The 19,448-nt window shown below is 42.6% G+C and overlaps 1 protein-coding gene across 4 annotated transcripts in view; it reads right to left on the bottom strand.

Moving 5' to 3' along the window:
* The window catches only part of larp4b (La ribonucleoprotein 4B), a 42,698-nt gene that overhangs the window by 19,575 nt on the left and 3,675 nt on the right, over positions 1 to 19,448 (bottom strand). For 2 of the 4 annotated variants that reach the window (XM_070973661.1, XM_070973662.1), the window contains exons 2-4: positions 17,974 to 18,107; positions 4,876 to 5,029; positions 1,150 to 1,323 (exon numbers count right to left, since the gene is read on the bottom strand). In XM_070973661.1, the coding sequence (XP_070829762.1) occupies positions 1,150 to 1,323; positions 4,876 to 5,029; positions 17,974 to 18,054 (409 nt within the window). In that variant the 5' untranslated portion in view covers positions 18,055 to 18,107. The remainder of the gene's footprint in view (positions 1 to 1,149; positions 1,324 to 4,875; positions 5,030 to 17,973; positions 18,108 to 19,448) is intronic. The other 2 variants (XM_070973665.1, XM_070973663.1) reach the window with 1 other exon arrangement.

Here is a 19,448-nt window from a genome sequence, read left to right as displayed (position 1 = left end):
TCCATCTTTACCCTCTGATTAGTACTTTACACACACAAACACACACACACACACACGCAGAGAAAAACCTAAACATGCAATGAACATGGAGGGATGTCAGAGTGGTGGGTTGCCACAGTGCAGTGAAGTCCTGAGTGGTTTGGGGTTAGATGCCTTGCTCAGGGGCATCTCAGCAGTGTCCCAGAGGTGAACTGGCACCTTTCCACCAGCCAGTCCCCCTCCATTATGAACTGAGCTTCTATCCCAATCACTACTGCGACTACCCCTGACTGAGGACAGTGTGCGGGAGTCTAATGTGCTGTTTCATCGACCGTCTTCTCCCGTGCACCTGCCGACCCACAGGTGTGCGGAGGCTTTGCTCTTATCAGGATTCCTTACGTGAAAAAGTACAAGAAAATGGTTTTTATACACAAAAAACATGCAGCACGCTTGTTAGTAGTTCAACAGAAACTCAATCAGTCTGAATCGCCTTCATTTTTACAATTAATTCAGCTGCAGGACTTGAGACAGACCCTTCAAACCCAGAGCAGCATCCTCATCAAAATGTTTACATAAAACACCAATAATGGTTCATTTCATTTAGGACTTTTTTCACTTGTTTGCTTAAATCAACCTGATAGTGTGATCGGGTCTTTATTCGCTTGCAATCAGAGCTCATGTCAATCAGCTGAAAAGTGGCCGTTGGCTGTGATGGTTTGGTGGGGTGGAGAGTCCTGAAACAGCGTGACATGTCCAGTGTTTTAGAGTATTTCTCTCAGCACCAGACTTGGTGTTGCTGACATTGCTTTCAGGTGGAGGACATTTAGAAACAAATGTCCTGTCACAGACAGTGTCTGGTCAATGAAACTTTAAAGCTGCCATAAATAAAACATAAAACAACAAACAGCTCTTAAGCGGTCACTGAATGCTTCCAGACAATAAATTCAACTCTTAACAACATGATGCAATTTTATTCCAATCATTCTGACTTTAAAAGAAAAATAAAGAGGCAATATTGCAAGCCTCCCTCTGTAACTGTAACTGTGATCATTCACTTAAGCTGCCAACCAGAACAAGTAGATACTATTAGCCTCAGCAAAGACCACTTATTGACCACCTACAATCGGCCCACAGCCTGCTCCACAAACAACCAATCGCTAACCAGCCCACCTGTGCGCCCTGGCTGCCCAGGCTCAGGGTATTCTGTGTAGGCTGGCTCGGAGCACTCCAGGGTGACGGAGGCCACCGGGGCCGGCTCGGCCAGCATTACTGGTACCGGTGGAGGCTCATCTGGGTCGGTTAGTAGAGGCTCCTTGTAAGCCTTGTCTTCACTGGCTTCATAGCCTGTGACAATCAACAAGGGGAGGCATGATCATTATTAAAGGTGTATCAGGAAATTTCAACAGCCATTTTACATGAAAGGTGGTGCTTTTCAGGACAAAGTGCCTCAGAGCTGAGCCTTGTCTACAAATTTATAATTAGCAAAGATGAAGTTATGCAACAGAAAAATGAATTCCCATTAATACCTGAAGCTGTTTACGGCGGATGCAGTTCTGATGGTTCTGATCTGATTGTTCAACAGTCTGACCTGTCGATTCTGATGTTTCTGACAGCATTCACAAACATTTTTGTCAATTTTCCTTAACGGAAAATTCTATTTTATGTTCAGAATTAATCACTGACTATTAAATAACTTCAGTTTTCTCCAAAAGTGCACCAGGTTACAGGCCCTTCTCTGGCTGTGCCTCAAACAAATCTCAAAATAAAGTGCTCCACGAGGCTGAAAGATCCCACTGTGTCCCACTGTAACGTGTTTTATTTTCCAAAAAGTAAACAGGTGTAACCTGACACTGATCGAGCGTCACCGGTCATGGCCGATCTTGCTGAAAACCGGTTGATTCCGGTCACCGGCCAATCGCTCAGAGCATCTCTGGTAAATGGCCAAAAAGATGTAAGGACCAAACAGTTCACTCGTCCTCTCTTATCTTTTTAGACCACTACAAATTAGCTATTAGTATTCAAATAACGTGAACAACTAAGATGACAGTTGGGGCACAAACAATTTAAGGTTGAGTAAAAAAAAAAAAAAAAAAAAAAAAGGTGAGAACAAGTGGGATTACCTGTACTATAACAGCTCAAATGATAGAGTCAGCATAATATCATTTCTACAGCACTAATGTGCTGCTCTGACTGAACAAAACAGAAATACCTCTTCATTAATATTTTCCAGTTTTACTCTGCTGCTTTTTCAACAGCTATTAAAGCAGCCACTGAAACACAAGGGCTAAAATCTGAAACATCTGTGAAAGACGTGTTAAGTTTCACTGACAGGCGCTTCACAACAACATGAAAAACAGCGAAATGACTGGAAATGACTTGTGGGTGAAAACTGCTTCTCTCAGAGGGGAAACTCAGAGCGACAGAGCGCAGAGGAAGACATGAACTCACTGTTGTCTAAACTGAGTTAGTGCTGAAGAATGAACACAGTTATTGACTTCAATTATGACAACAGGTAGACATGAAGGAAACGTTTGCCTCATCAACAGCAAATTGAAACAGGAACACAACAGAGAGAAGAAGAAACATGACAAAATATACCTATGAACCGATCAGAAATAAAGACCTGTCCCTGGTGTTAAACACAGGGAGCGCTCACCGTTTGGGGATTTTTGGTCAGGTATCACATAAATCTTGCTAAAGCATCAACAATACTGAACCAAATTTTAATACTCAAATGGTACTTAAAATGCTTTCAGCGGCTTGTGACTGTGATGGAAAATGAGGCTACTCTACTAAACACATACAGCCGGTTTGTTGAAGGTTTTGTGTTTCCTACTCAGAGCCATTAATTTGATCTTTCAGACTTGTTGGAAATAAGAAGACCTCAGTAGCTTGCGTAAGCTGCAACAGTCACTGTGGCAGACTAACAGAAAAGGCACTTCACCAATGCTAAATAAACCCTGACATCATACTGCTGCTCCCAGTTTGATTGGCAGCTAATCTATGGAAAGTGCAGCATGCGTCACGGCATCGCTCTGGTGTTTGCAGGTAGTAAACCTTCAGTTACGTGCTCGGTAACTGTCTCCAGACAACAATGCTTCCCTGCATGGATTCTTTGTGGTGACCCCCCCCTCCTCTCCGTGCATACTCTGAATCAAAACATGATCGTGTGTGGGAGGAAGGATTGTTGTTTCCTGCAGAAAAGCCGCTGGCAAAATTACAGACTGGGATCACAAATGGTTGGTATCATGATCAAGTCCAAAACTGATGTATTCAAATTAACTCTGGCAAATCAGTCCAACTTTGTTCTTAACACAACGCTGCCAATCTCACAGGCCAATAAATTATTAACAAGCATATAAGGAGCTTAGCTAGTGAGAATAACTGCAGTCAAGCAGCTGCTGCTTGGATTCTGATGCGCGTCTACTCGTGCTGCTACGGTACCGGTGCTTGGATTGGCCAAAAAGGACGAAACACTCGCAGTTATTTGACATAAAGTGAAGCAATGGGGCTGTCTATATTGTTCAGTTAATTATTTATCATAAAGTACTTGTAATAATACAATAGTAACATACAGCATTTAGTAATTTTAAGAAAGCGTGGCCGTGCATCCTTCTGCGTCAACGCACATGCCAAACGCTGACTGCAAAGTGTTGAACTTTAATCAAGTCTATACCTATAAAACCTGTTTACCAGACCCAGATTTAGACTAATCCTTAGAGGGGGAGGCATTTAAAAGAATCATGGACGAGAGCAATGACGGTAGTGAGGTTAAAATGTGGGTAACTTCCATTTCAAGTGTCTCAATTAAATCCATGAGTCCTTCAAGGTACTGAGCAGTAAATTCTGTCACCTTAACAGCCAAACCACTGCTCTCCAACAGATCTTTACTTGCCAAAAGATAAAAAATAAAACCCCATCTCAACGGGAGGAACCAGCCACTGACGTGACGCCTGTGACATGCATGGACGGACTATATTAAGTCTACTGTTTTTTCTACATGTCCTCACAGACATAAGAGATGAAATACGCTGGGATGCCAATCAGAGTCAAACTAATCAATAATTTCTGTTCGCCACCACATCTTTGTTGCCTCTGTATTGGCTATACTTGGCTGGGCACATTAAAGTGAGTGATTATGGTCATTTGTGTAGCGGGAACGGTGACGGTGGTTGGAATATTCATAGCTCACGCTAAATTGAGTATGAATGATTTAAGAGGTGCCTCGGCGTGACGAGAAAAATGACAAGAATGGACAGACGCACTCTGAAGGAAAAAAAAAGGTTTGTGCGTGGAGACCAGCTGGGATTTCAACACGCCAACATTACCGGTCGCTCTACGGTTATTACGGATACACCGTGTTGTTGGCAGCTGAGCAGCAAATCAGTTACAGTCTTTCCAACAGGTTGAGCGGTCAACTTCAAACGACCCGTCTTTTCTGTTTGTTTTTTTAAGATTGACCAATGAACTGCCTGCAGCTTTCTTTTCAGGGGTTCAAATCCAAATTACATCTTAACTCTTCTCAGCCTTTCAACTCACAGCAACACCGACAAGCTGTTATACTTCCACTCCTCAAGTGCTTCAACCACACATTACTCTCACACCAATTTCCAGTGTTTGACAGTAATTCATGATCACATTTCATGGCTTTTATGTTAGCAAGTGTGACCTGGAGCTGTGGCACTTTGTCTAAACTCCACTCGACTCTTCTGCACTGTGCAAAAGTTAAACTACCTTCAGTGCTTAAAATTCAGCTGACATTTCAACTACTACAGAAAAAATAAAATTATAAGCAAGTCATTAGAGCTTAATGGATGTCATATAATTGCTATAATGGTCAGATAACAGATGCCAAAAAGTGCTCAGTATATTCTGCAAACCAAAGCGCTGGCTGACCTTCTGGGCCGGGGTCGGCCGAACTATCGCAGCCTTCCTTCCATGGCTGCAGGGCAGCAGTTGTGGTGTCTGCACTCCCGCTGGGGTCCAGGCTAAACATGTGGTTGGCCCATGCTTTCGCATTGGGGTTGAGGTCTGAAACCTTGGCGGATTCCTGTGAACAGAACACAGAGCTTATTCAGAGGTGTGAGTGTTAGCTTATGCGTGATAAATCTGCACAACAATAGCAGCTTACAGCGAAAAGAAGCAAATATACAAGTATTTACAAAACTCGTGTTTGATGTTTAATTGTGACAAACGTTATATATGCAGCATAGAAATATAAAACTAAAATTGAGTAATTCATTAGTAATTTCTTGTGTACTAGTAATCATGTAATAATACAGAAAACATTATTACAGAAGCTGACAAACTTTGCACATCGTACAGTTTAACCCACCACTGCTGTAAATTTAGACGACGAACATGAACACCAGCTATGCTAACATCTAGCAACAAGATGAAGAGCAGATACAGAAACAGATTCCATGCTAAACTAAGATGGACTGATTGTTTCCAAATGTTTAGTCTTTTAGTGATTTTAAATCTGACACGATGAAGAGCCGCTGAATGATCTGAAGGTTATACTGCAGTCTGTGACGCTCTTACATGTATTCTTTAAAAGTTATTTCAATTTTTTCCTATATTTTGTTTTTGGACGCAATCTTGGAGTTCTCTGTTTTTAGTTGACTCATTTTCACTCACTTACACATTCAAGCTGAAGAATCTAAAGTATAGTGCTTCACGCATTGCATACACGCATAACACTTCGCTTAAAAGTCGTATTTGCTTATGTGACAATGTAGCCTGTTAGAAGCGTTGGCAGGAAACCAGAAACTGGTCTGAAGTGACTTTTTATCTAACTGGAAAGGGAATATGGTCATGACTTAGAACCAGAAGCAAAACTAGAATAGTTTCCAAAAATCAATAAACCGATAAAATGAACAGAAAAACAAAATCACAGTGTTTTAGTCACTTTAATGTCCATTACTGAACAAACCTGAACACTGCTCCAAGTGATTCGAGGAGCAGGAATCTGCAACCAGACTGGTTGAATGGGAGGACTTATTTTCCCTTATCATTATGCTAATAGATGAGACAAACAATTAAAGTCTGCAAAAATGCCCCAATTCCAATGAATTTTCTGACTTGAGCAACAGAACTGCTTTAACAGGCACTCATCAATCATGTCGTAAGAAAGCCTCATCTGCCATCAGACTCGCAGCATCTGACAGGAACGACTGCAACCAGCAGAGACGCTGGTACACGCAGACAGAGACCAGGTCCATAAAGGCCTCCTGCCTGCTGGACATACTCACAGAATCAAAGCAGTAGCTCAGCATGCATGTCTCACAGGCTAACAGACTGTAACCCAGCGCCGTGGTCAGAGCCAGCGTTTCACTGAAGTCCTGAGGCACCGCGGGCCAGGCGCTTCCTGGCGGGGGTGGTATAAGACTCCACTGCATCCAATCCATGATGAACACACATTAGAGTCTAAATATCTCCACAGACAGACAGAGCAAGACTCCCGACCAACATTGTATGCCTTAAGCCATGACCCGGGCTCCCTGAAGTGAAGCCGCCACCACCTCAGCTCTGTAAGTAGTCCCCGTCAAATCACAGCCACTGCCACGCTCTGTCTGGCCCCTCCGATCCGAGCCGCTGGGTTGATTCAACAAATCTGATGACAGCACTGAGGCTCCGCTGCCCCGGTGGACTAGGCTGACGTTGCAGACGCTGACTGGCTGTCTTGCTCCTGTTAAGCAGCCGTCTCTGCTTTTGTTTTGTCACTGTGGCACTGAGTCATTCTCTGGCAAAATACTGGAGCTGTTCAGGGAGTGTTGAGTTGCACACCTGAGCTCAAACGACGCCTGCTCCAGTGATCCACGTGCTAAATCAACCCCGAGGCATCGCTCAAATTAAACCAGCCCTCTTGAGCCTCGGTTTTAATAGATTATTCTGCTAACAAGCTGAGCTGTTGAGGCAAAAGAAAGACAGGGAAACCTGCTTCTAATTCAAGAAGCTGCAAGTTGAATTAAAAATAGAATTAGTCATAGAAACAAAGGAAAACAGATTAAAGGACAGAGAGCTGAGGGGTGACTTGATACCAGATACAAGATAAGAAGCAACATAGACTGTTCCTGGGTAGTATTTCACAAATGCTGCACTGCGAGATTATTCAGGGCTGCGTCTGGCCAGACAGACACACACCCCGCCACTGCTAATAATTCAGCCCTGCACTAATGTAAGACTCCCACTCCTGTCCGAGCGGGCTGCCATAGAAACTGTTGCTGACATCACCGGATGTGTACGTTCTGGGCACCACTTGACCTTTGAAAATTTTTAAATGTTCCCTTCCTTCACAGAGGAGGAAAAGGTTAGCTGCTTCCCTGATTGAGGATGTATTTTGGGAGGAGGACGAGAGGATGTGATTCATCATGAACGGCGGACAGAGACGAGTTATTGTCAGTGTCATCGGAGGGCAGCTGGCGTAGCACTGGGTTTATTGCTCTGCCACTGTGATGGAGGCGAGCGTACAGACAGAGACAGCAGACATGCAAGAGTCCTTCAGGGGAGAAAACAAAAACAGCTGAATTTGGACTTATCTGTCTGTCTGCAGACCGGAGGCTCATCTTCCCTCTGTGACAGCTACAGAGCTGAAGGAACAGCAGGCCAGATGAGTGCTGAGCACTCTGGAGGCAAATGCATCACAACTACTGTAAAATGCTTCATCCCCAGCATCGTTTCCAACGCCATTAGCCTAAACAAGAACAAGACCCTTCACTTTTAAAAACACCCAGGAATGGCCTCGTTCCACAGCGATTTATTCACGAATAAAAACAGGTCTGTGTGCTCACTGACAGCCGTTCGCCCTGCATGGAGAAACAACGGACCAATCAGAGCTTCGTATGCAGGATTACAAATGCGAACATCATCTTTCTACAAAGCTAGTCAGCTACCTGCACCCATGAACAAACAGATGTCAACAGGTGTGTGTGAGATCGATGCAGCTGTGCAGGCTGCTGCATGTCGACTTACAGACATTACAACTCTACTGGGATCAAGCAAACAGAAAGCAGCTCACACCAACAGGCTGAAGGAATGAAGTGAAATGAAAATGTGATGATCAGGCTGCTGAAGTTAAACTATTGCTCATCAACTTAGAATCGTATCATGATACTGTTTTCCTTTTGCAAATCTCTGCCTTCCAAATTCATGTTTCCAGGTAAATGGAGGTTACACACTCAGATGTAGATGAGTTGAGAATACTCCACAGATGGGACTAAGTTAGAACAAAGACACCGGTAATACATACGCTTCATTGGACTTTGATTTTTCAGCACGTCAGCGTACTGTAAACTCTCACTGCTACACGTTTTTAACATGAGAATGCTCACATAAAAAGGCACCATGTCTGACTTTCAACACTGTAAATCTTTCACACCATCTGTGCTGTGAACCGTTAAACTTGTGTGTCATGTCAAACAATACTTAGTACTAGATGCGGGCACTGTACAATAATTAGCCATGTAAAGTTTCTGAGCTAACGTCAGCCGCTGCACGGGGAGACGGTGAGCTGTTCTTTAACTGAATGACTAACTAGTTTGAGTATACAGTTTTCCTCTGGTTTTTCAGAGCTGCACCTGAAACTCTGCATTTTATTTCTGCCCCAATGTCTGTGATTATTTCCGAAGCATTCTTATACCTCTTTAACTCAACTGTGGCTCGCCTTTCAGTGACATTCCCAAATGGGGTGAGGATCAGATCCCAGTTGGAGTCGTCCTTTCTTTCCAGCGTTTGTCTATAAATGATTTGACTTATTATCTGACACACAGAGCTATAAATAGCTCAAGTTCAATTTCTGGTCGGTTTCTAACACATATGTGGAGGGCATATGGTGTATCACGCTGTCTCTGTGTGTGTGTGTAAGAGTGTGAATAAGGAATGAGGTGGAAAACACAAAGCTTTAGTTGCACAGCGTGGCTTATACTCGCATGGATCCAGTTTGATTCAGGACTGAACTAGATTTTGATTATTTACATAAATGAAAAACAATTAAAACACTAAAACATAATATTATTTTGCCATTTTTATTCCAAGAATACTAGGTGCTCCAAGTTAAATGAAATGTTTTAATCTTGCCAGGTTACGTTGTCCATAATGAACACCTGTGCCATTTTAATCCTGTTCCACTGTCATGCAGAAATAAGTGTGCAGCATCACACTGTGCTCTATAGATTCTGAGGAAATTACTGACGATTTGTACGTGGGTTGAAGTTTCAGTTGTACTCCCTGTGCTCCCTCCACTCTTTTATAGCTTCAATACGTTGCACATTTTGGAAGTTTACTCAAGATTTGGCCTGTGTTCAGTGTGAGAGCCGCAGGGCAGCCAGCAAAGTGACAAATCTATGAGTAAATAAAATGTGCTTTTTCAAAGATAACCTGGAATGAAATGCAACTTCTGTGCAGACTTCTTTAGCATTTTATGACTTTAAATTTGACAAAGTGTGGGGGAAAGATTTTGCTCAGGAACCGTGACATCCTGAACTGTGTGTGTTCGACCCTGGAAACAGCATTTTGGTTCTCTGACTGCTTTTCCCACCACTAATCCCAGCTTGTAATGAGACCTACAGCCTGAAGCATTAGCCCACTGGACTCAGGCAGGGGGGTTTGTCCCTTACCTTTCACTGCTTATCTTCTTTCCAATCTTGAGCATGTGTAAGTGACAGTGGAAAAAAGACACCAAGCTCTTTCCATTTCCTAAATCTGGAGCTCTCAGGAAAAAGAACTCTTTTTTGCCTGAAGCCCACCCACTTATTTCTTACCCATTTCCTTGGCTCAACATTCTTTCCTATTGGAAGAGGTTGACTGAAACCCATCAGGGAAACGTGAGGACACATCCCTGCGCTTGCTTGTGACAGGCAGTTTCACTTCCTGCTTTTCCTCTACACCGAAGCAGCAGCCATGCTTCACCAGACACCTTTATACCATCTATATTACTGGACCATATTGCCATCACTTCTAGAAAGACTGTTAAGTTTATGTATGACCAAGAGAGATCTTCCTCTAAAAACACGACGACGCACGATCTCTGATGTGAAGAAGAATGATTTAAGGGGCTGGAGCCTGCACTGGACTCATAACTGCCACCAAAACAGGGAGTGATTTGGAGCCTCCACACTTTCCTCCTCCAGCCATAGTGCTGGGGCCAAAAGCTGCAAAAGTAAAACTGATCTTCAGTCCAAAGCAAGAGCCTTGTGACGCCACCAGCCAGGAAAACCAGCCACCCAGACAGCACGCCAGAAGAGTGGCCGGACACTGTCCAGGGAGACAGCATGACACCGCTGGGGCAAGCAATAAGAAACTTCTGTTTTTAATCTGGTTCACACAGCTACTGCAGCTCGCCACCCACCTCAGTCTAACCAGCTTTGCCTTTTTTTTAGGAAAGAACCAGAAAAAAACAAAAAACGGTTGATTAAGCGGCTGGTAGACGAGGCCAGTTTACTCATCACAGCCAGAATTTACCACAATTTGGCTGGAGGCTGGTGAAATATCCCAGCGTGGTGACCGCATTTAGCCCTGACAGTCATGTGCTACCATCACTCAAACCTGCAGGGTTGAGTAGCACCCTGGCAGAATCATAAGCCATACAGACTGTGCAAATGAACGGAGTCTGTGGGATGGCATGCAGGATTACCTGCACAGGGAGGTCTGTGAGAAAAAAACTCACAGGTATAATCACCTTAGTGCTTCTCCCTGACGGTACGCTTTGAACCCTCAGATGTTTTGGCTTCATTTCTACTCCCTGAATTCACAGGCTTTTGGCACAGTCACTGCATTTTATAGCTAGATAAATGAGCCATATTTGCTTCCAGGATAGGTTTGGATACTCAGAAATGACATCATCTGGTATGTCAGTGGTACTTTACATGTTACAGGACTCTTTTGATGAAAATGTGTTTTCAGTTATCAACTGCAGGGTGTAAAGGTGTTCACTTTCAGTAACTCTGAGCCTCAAAAGCTCTGCATTCACGACTAGCAGCTCCTATTCACACTGTTAGCATGGATGTACACACAATGACCTGGGTTATTTTTGACACATGAAAAAGTGTCATTTTTAGCGGAAAAAAAAATGAGTATGTGCATCTCAAGCTATAATAAAGATTCTTTATAGAATTCCAAAGAACGCTTATGAATGACTAATATACTGATTCACGTTTCCAGTTCAGATAAAACAGTGAGATAAACTACACCGTCACTACGGAGCGTGAACATCGAAACAGATCTGAAAATGTCCGTTAAATGAAGTAAAACGTTGGTTCCTCTCGACCACCATATACTTTCTCTGAACATGGGATGATCAAAACAAAGCAAATAATGGCTAGTTATCTAACAGGCTCCTGATTGGTTACACAGCATGTCACTCCAAACATCATATACATTTCTATTTATTTTTACTTACACACACTTAAACATGCAATAAGTAAGAAAGTGAAGCTATTCACGTGTATTAATCGCTATGTGCTGCCAGTTTGTGAATGGATTGTAGCATAACTTAAAAAATGAGACCCTCCCCGACTTTCTTGGTAGGCGATAGCCTGTGGACAGATTCCTATGGAGAGGAGTCAGGACGGGTTTTCTGATAAAATTCAAAAGATGTGACATTATGCATGCCGCCGAGTGCCTCTCTTCTGCATCCCTTCAACACCAACTGTCTGCAGTACGAGACAACTTTAGCCTAGAAATGGAGTTCGCTAACGTCAACAAACGACTGGCTCCCACCACAACACAGTCCAACACCAACTCCAAAGTCAAAGGTAACATTAGTGCAAAGCATGTGAAATATACTGTGGTTTTAGCCGGGTAATGCTAACTAACATGAGCTTGTTTGCAAATGTGGACAAAGACTGTCTTGACTGTATAACGTCAGCTAATTCAGCCACTCACAGGGCTGATCTGCCAGCTAAAATGACTGAGTTGACGTTTGCACATAGTTTGACCAGCTAACATTACAAAGCAACGTCAGATCCATGCAGTGTAGCTAAGTTATAGCTAGCTGGCTAACCTTATGGACACATAATTAGCAAAACACTGAGTGGATAAATGACGTAACTGTATAAAACAAAGGTGTTGACTATCGACTGTGTTCTACAAGCCGAGGCAAGTTGTCATACTTCCCTCAAACTTGCAGCCACAATTTACTTAATATACTTTGATATTATTGGAATTACGAGTCTAATGACAGACAAAAACAGGAGGGGGGGACATCAGCCCCTCTCTATTCTGTCCCCACCTCCAAAGGCTAAAAGTCCACCTGATGACTGAGTATTGAGCAGTTGCTAATTACCATGTCAGCTGTGCTTTCACGAGTTAAAAACTGGTCTCACCAGGTACGTTTTCAGTTTACCTGCCCAGATACGTAATGTCAGACACTTTCTCTGCACCGCCTTAAATTTTCTAAAGCACCCCACGTCTGTCGACCCATTTACACCACCTCAACCTCTGAGGACCAAGTGCAGCAATGACTGATGAGTGCAACAGGATACTGTTCGGTCTGCCTGATGAATGATGACAGGCAGAGCCCTAAACTCTCAGCTCAGAGGAAACACAGGTCCTGATAAGAAAAATAATTTCAATAATTACAAAAACTCTGCTGGATGTTTCTCTCTATTAATATAATTCAAACTATTGACTTGGGTTTAAGTAATGGCAAATGTCTGATTAACACTCATGGTGACCTTTTACACATCCCAGACACACCCATCACAAACAGAGAAGATGGATTAACATTCAAGATGCTTCACGTGTTGCACATTCATCCTCAGTAAGTAATGATGTGAGGTCAGAGCAGGAAACAGGAAGTCATTTCACTGCCATTTATCTGGCAGGTACGCTGTGTGGAAAGGACTCGACGAGCTAATATCTGACACTTTCCAAAATCAGAGGTGCAAACTGGTGACGACGCAGAGATTTGTGTTTTGGGTTTGTGTTTGAGGCCCCTTCCCATGATGCACTCTATATTTTCATATATTAGCTCTGTTCAAGTGAAACATAAATGCCTGTAAATGATGTTCAGACCTATTGTCTCACTGACAAGAACTTCAAAATGTCAATAAAATAAATAATATTCCATCATCAGTCAGCATCAGTCCTCCTGTCCCCTGTCCTCCTCGCTCTGCCGCTGATGTGAGGACTGCTGTCTTTTACCAGACTTTCCAAAACTTTAAGACACGTGTCAAACTAGGCTACTGCCAGTGGAGGGGAGATTGTGGAGCAGGTAGATGAAAATATTGGCTCCTACACTTCATCTGTTGGATAAAGTATTCTCACTGGCTTTTTACTCTGGAACGTTGTACAGCACTTACAGTAACGAGCATACATGTTGTCAGCTAAACATCATTAAAAACATTATGTTCCACTTCACTTTCACCTTTCGTTCATTTCTGACTCCATTTCCAAAAAGGCTGGGACATCGTGTAAAATGTCAATAAAAACAGAATGTGATGAATCACAAAGCACTGAAACCTGAATCTAATTGAAAACAGCACAAACACAACATATTAAGTGTTAAAACTGAGAAACTTCACTGTTTTGGAAGATGATATCCTCATTTTGAGCACGTTTCCAAAATGTTGGGTCAGGGTCATGTTTCGCTCTCTGCTGCGTCGCCTCTTCTTCTAACAAAAACAAACTGCTGTCACTTTGAAAGAGGAACGTTTTCCTGCTCGATTTCAAAATCTGACCAAATTCATCCAAATCGCTTCTTATACACAAACTACCTGCAGTCACTGTTGTTCTGTACTGCTATTGTTATGCATTGAATATAATGTGAAATACTGTCAGTTTACCTCAAGTGGTCCCTTTACGACATATATGTCAGACTCAAGGCCTGTGATGGAATTATCTTTGGCCCGCATGATAATATCTTATTATTATTAGAAGTGGCCCGTCGGTATATTACACGCACCACTAGTACTACAAGTCCCATAATGCACTGCCAGTGCGTTGGCACGTCAATCAAAGGCCCCCGAGCACCAGTCCCTGCCCCACTCCTTCATCAGCAGCCTGGTGGAGCTCGTTACCTGTGGTCAACTTTCAGCTACCCTCTCCCCAAAAAATGGTTTAACAGAAGGTGGACTTTGAAAACGGGTTTTCAAGGCAGGTGGGAGGAAGAGTATGTGTTCGCGGATACGAAGGACAAAGCTGTTTGTCTTCTGTGCAGAGACAGTGAGGCTGTCATGAAAGAATATAACGTAAGAAGACACTATGAAACGAAACACCGTGACTCTAGAAAAGCTGCATAAAGAGCCAGAAGAAATGAATGCAACTGATTTTCCTTGTGTTTAATATTTAATGTTGTTGTTTACGGATAAAAACAGTCTTATAAACTATCAACTTTTTAATAAACATTGAACCAGTCCGGCCCTCGTCTTGGAACATTGTTTTTAATTTTGGCCCACTGTGTATTTGAGTGTGACAGCCCTGCTTTAGGAGAAAGGCTGGGATCCACTGTTCTTCAGTACAAGGCAAAAAGTGAGCAAGGCTACAAAAAACAGGCCAGTGACAGCTCAGGCATCTCCATGTGTTAGCAGCGGTCCCTTCAGAATCTGCCTCTTTCATTATCAACCTAAATACGACTAAAAAAGTCTAACGCTCTGCTTACAACACACGGACAGTTTCACAGACGACCTGTGATTAACTGTGTGTGCCACCCCTGCATTATGAGGGAAACACACTAATAGAGGCGTAGACAAAGTTTTAGAGCTCCGCTGTTTGGAGGTAATTCTACGTCTAGGTCTTGACAGCAAGACGAACAGCACCGTGTGCTGTGAACGTCTCTTAATGTGGCATGTGTCGTGAAACAGTTCCAACCTCGACTGGACTTCACGTTACTGCTTCTGTTGGTTTACCAGCATCAACGCGACACGATTCTTTCACATTTCTATTCAGTCTGAAACGATTAGATCAGTCAGTTCAGAGAAAATTAATGGACAATGCTTTTTTTTAACTTCTGATTAATTAGTAATTAGTTATTAGTCGAGCAAAAATGATCATTTGATGGTTCGAGCTTCAAAAAATGGCGTTTTCTGCTTCTGTCTGGTTTTAATCAATGTAAATGGAATATTTGGGAGTTTTGGACTGTTGGTTAGACAAAACAAGTATTTTCAGGATGTTGACTTTGTCTCTGGAAAAACGTGATGCATAGTTTTGACTGTTTTCTGACATTTTAGAGACTGAACGATCCATCAAGAAAATCAGCTGCAGCCTCAAAATAAACCACTTGGTCAAAAAGCTGCTTTAAAGAACCACAATGTGTGGAACGACGGATAAAAACAAGCGCACAGCACAAACAGTCTGTCAACACCGTGACAAGAGCGATGAAGGAGCTGCTAAAACAAACCAAAAGTGCAATATCCACACACAGGCTAACTCAGTGTGACGACGGGAACTAAACATCTTGTTTTTCAGTTCCAACACTCCTTCTGACGTGAGCTTATGTTGCTGTATTGCTCTATTCTCAGTCCTGGCCTTCACGCTCCAACGAGGAAAAAGCTGTCATGCTACTATAGACTTCTGAAAAGAGAGAAATAAAAGCAGGTCATGGTTATTTAGTTACAAGAGTTGCTTCTTTTTCTGCCACGTGTTTCTTTATAAAGCACTTCTCTATTATGCATAATCAGTGTGGGAAATCAACGGCAGTCAAAAGCAGGCTGTGGCTGGTATGATGCTCTGAATCAATCAGCCGGCTTGGAAGGGAAGTGACCACGACTTGGAGGACTTTTTCTAAAAAACTAGGTGGTTGGCAAAAAATGATGAGACTCCAGCCACTCTGGCCATCATCAACAAAAATGTTCTCATGCTTTGACTTCAAACATAATCAATCCACATCCACTACACTTCACTGTTGCCGTCATACTGCTAATGTAGGAGCTGAAACTCTAATGTTCATGTAGGTTCACCCCCAAAAAGCAACAGATTTTACATGCAAACAGCTTTACTAGATGGATTTGAGAATAATAAATGAAAAAACAAGACTGGAAACACCCAGTCGTGACATAAAACTAAAACTGTCAACAATAAGGCTTAATGCTTATTTATGGTCCTTGTTAAACAGATGACAGGATCTTAAATTCCTCATGACAAGCTGTGTTTTCAGAGTGCATTCAATGTCCAACACATACTTACAAGCTTTTATAAAACAATGGCATAAGTAGGCCTGCATTAAACAGGAGAGGTCGCACTACAATGAGTGCATTTACAGAAGGACGTATACCACAGAAAGTCTCTGTCTGTCTCCGTCCATCTCTCTCTCTCTCACATGAGCCATTGTCAGTGGACAAGAGGGGTAGAGCAAGGGGAGACAGTCCACTAAGTTAATCAAGCAGGGAGGGGGTTCTCTCACATGGATGAAAAAATGACAAACAAACAACGCTAAAATGGCTTGCCAAATATACTTTGACGGCCCACACGAGTTAAGCTAAAGTCAGGCTAAAACTGTCATGTGTTTGTAGCAGAGGGCCGAGCACGCTCCGAAAATCACTATCAATACATCAAAATGTGATGGGTGATGTTGATACTGTGGCCGGAAGTCACAAATAAATGAATGAATGCGTATGTTTAAGTATGAGAAACTCTGTGTTTGTATATCCGGGTGCTGCACACTGAGCCGCCGAGCTGAAAAGTCACATGACGTGACGTGAAAAGTTAAAAGCAGCTGTCTGGAAATCTTTTAATGTCCAGCCGGCACGCAGGAAAAACTCTGGACAACGCTGTATGTACATTTGCATGTAAACTTGGATGCTTAAAAACAGTGACCAGTAAACATCTGCTGAAGCCACACAGCATTCCTTCACACGTCGTGCCAACAGACTCACTCACTCACTCACTCACTCACTCACTCACTCACTCACTCACACACTCACACACTCACACACTCACACACTCACACACACACACACACACACACACACACACACACACACACACACACACACACACACACACGCTCCAGCTACAAGCTTCTGGTCCCATTTCACTGTATGTCTCTTTACTTTAGTCTTGATAAGAGCTCAGCTGCTCACTATGAGCTTAATACGACAACAGCTAAAAATCGTCTGACATTCTGGTGCGACACAATCATCCATCCAGCGAACGGCTGCGATGAAAACACACAAAGACAGACTGAGTACAAGATACAGCAGCACTCGTTTGTCAGGCCACAAAAAGCACGTCGATGACTTGACAAACATGCAGTCCATCAAGGAAGTCAGCTTGATAAAGAAAAGGCTAGAAAATATTGCCCCAGAACCTGTATAAACAAATAACTGCTTTGCAATTCATATTTCCAACATGTTTTTATACCAAATTTTACAGAGCTGCTGCTGCATGATGGCACACAGAGGTCGGCGATTCGACGTTCACTGTACGAAAACATTCACTGGTCAACCGTCAAGAGACTCTGCCATAATATTCATAAGGTGGTACATACACTTTTAAGTTCCTGGGGTGAATAAGACCAGTGTGTGGAAAGCTGCAAATCCTCGAGTGGTTTTATGGTCACATTAGATTTTGTACAATTTTTTTAATTAATCTTGATTTTTCATTTAATTTTAGAACAATGTGTCAATTTACAGAAAAATAACTGGCAAATACTTTGCTAATTTCTTGCTTGATTAAGACATTTTTAATCATAATTAACTGAGAAAATAAATGTCAAAGTAATCAATGATGAAAAACAATCGTTAGTTTTAGCCCTAATATCATCTGCTGGCTTGGCCACACAGACGCACACTCCTGTCTGCTGATTTTATCCAGAAAAAGTTTCTCATTGATTTTCTATAAACTCTACTCCATATTAATGGAGAAAACTCCAATACTACAAATGTTTATTTGCTGATAATACTGTTCTTATGGATGACAACCTCAGCCATCTCTTTCAGAGGTTACTATCACCTGGTTTCCAACAGATGTCTCCATCTAAACACCAAACTTGAGGACATTCTGGGGATTTTCACGGTCACTGAAAAGCGAAAGCGTGTCTGTGAAAGGAAAACTCACCAAATGAGAGTTCTCTTTTGCCTCTTGTACTTGCTGCACCTGTGGTTCAGCTACAACTTTCGTGTCCTGGTCAGAAGTCATGAGCCGTCTGCTTCTTGGCTCCTCAGGGAGAAGTCTCTGTGTCACCAAGTAAGCTACAGGGGGGCAGAGGGGACAAACAAGTTAGATTGAAGCATGGCTGTTTATCACATAACTGTGGCATAATATCAGTTGTTACACGTGTAAGATGGAAAAGGCCAGGGGGCAGTGTCCGATAGTTACTTTACAAAAGCCTGGAACCAACTCCTGAGACAACTAATTAGACTAAATGTGTTTTTTCACACACGTGTGACCCAGCATGCTTCACACTCAGTCTGAACTGAAAGACAATCACAGTCCAGACAAAATTCAAACTGCTGAGGATTAAAACACAATAGGTCCAAAGGCTTATTTCCACTGCAGTCCTGCTCGACGGGAGAGCAGTTAGATGACGAGATCTACAGGTTCAGCTAAACAGGTCAAAACGGACAAAACAAACAAATTACCACCACTGCTGCTGAACAGAAGACTGCGTGGCCTCTTTTCCAGCAGTCAACGCAAAACACACACAAACAAAACCCCCAAGCAACACAGAATTCAAATACTGATCAGGACGTCAATTACCACAGAACAGGTAGAAGCTCTGAGACAGTGTCCAACACAAAATCCTTCCCCACATGGACACACTGGAGTTTTACTGGACCAGCAGTCACAAACTGAAAAGGTCTCTCGTTTTCTGTTGTTTAATAATTTAGGACAACATTTCAGTGAAATATCACTCACACACAAAATAAAGTACAGTACAGGAGAGATGCCGCCATCTTCATCATCATCATCATCATCATCATCATCATCATCATCATCGCCTTCATTACTGCTGTTGTGTCCATCCTTGCCTGATGCAAACAACATCGTGGATGGGATGGGACAACATCAGGATGGGAACAATAAATCAAACGCACCTTTCCGGGTGCTCTGTGTATTAGGAAGTAACCAATAACACCACGATCTGATGCCGGTCTCAGCCCATGAAGTCACATCGTTTGTTCAGATTGGCGTCCATGTTGCTTGAATATCACTGAAAACTATCAACGCTGCTGCGCTGACTTTAACTTCAAGTGGTTTATCCAAATATTCATGGTTCTGGGACTGGGCAGGTAACGATTTAAGACCCTGACAAAAGTGACAAATATATTCTGGTTCAAGAGGCTAAATTTAAGTTCAATGTCCAATTTAGCAGCAGTCTAGCAAGTCTTGCCAAAACACAGAAGTAATATTGTAAAATAAGACAACGATCAAAGCAACGTGACAAATCAGCTGTCAACTCCTGCTGACATATTGGTCTGATTCTACCTGCAAGCCACAGGCAGAGAGAAGGGGTCGACGTTTAAAGGATCAATAACTGACAATAGTTTGATGTCTGCTGTCGACAAGCTTGTACATTTGGTTAGACAGGT

Source organism: Chaetodon trifascialis, chromosome 11, assembly GCF_039877785.1.
Source record: "Chaetodon trifascialis isolate fChaTrf1 chromosome 11, fChaTrf1.hap1, whole genome shotgun sequence".
Taxonomy (NCBI): domain Eukaryota; kingdom Metazoa; phylum Chordata; class Actinopteri; order Chaetodontiformes; family Chaetodontidae; genus Chaetodon; species Chaetodon trifascialis.
This window is presented reverse-complemented; position numbering and strand designations above follow the sequence as displayed.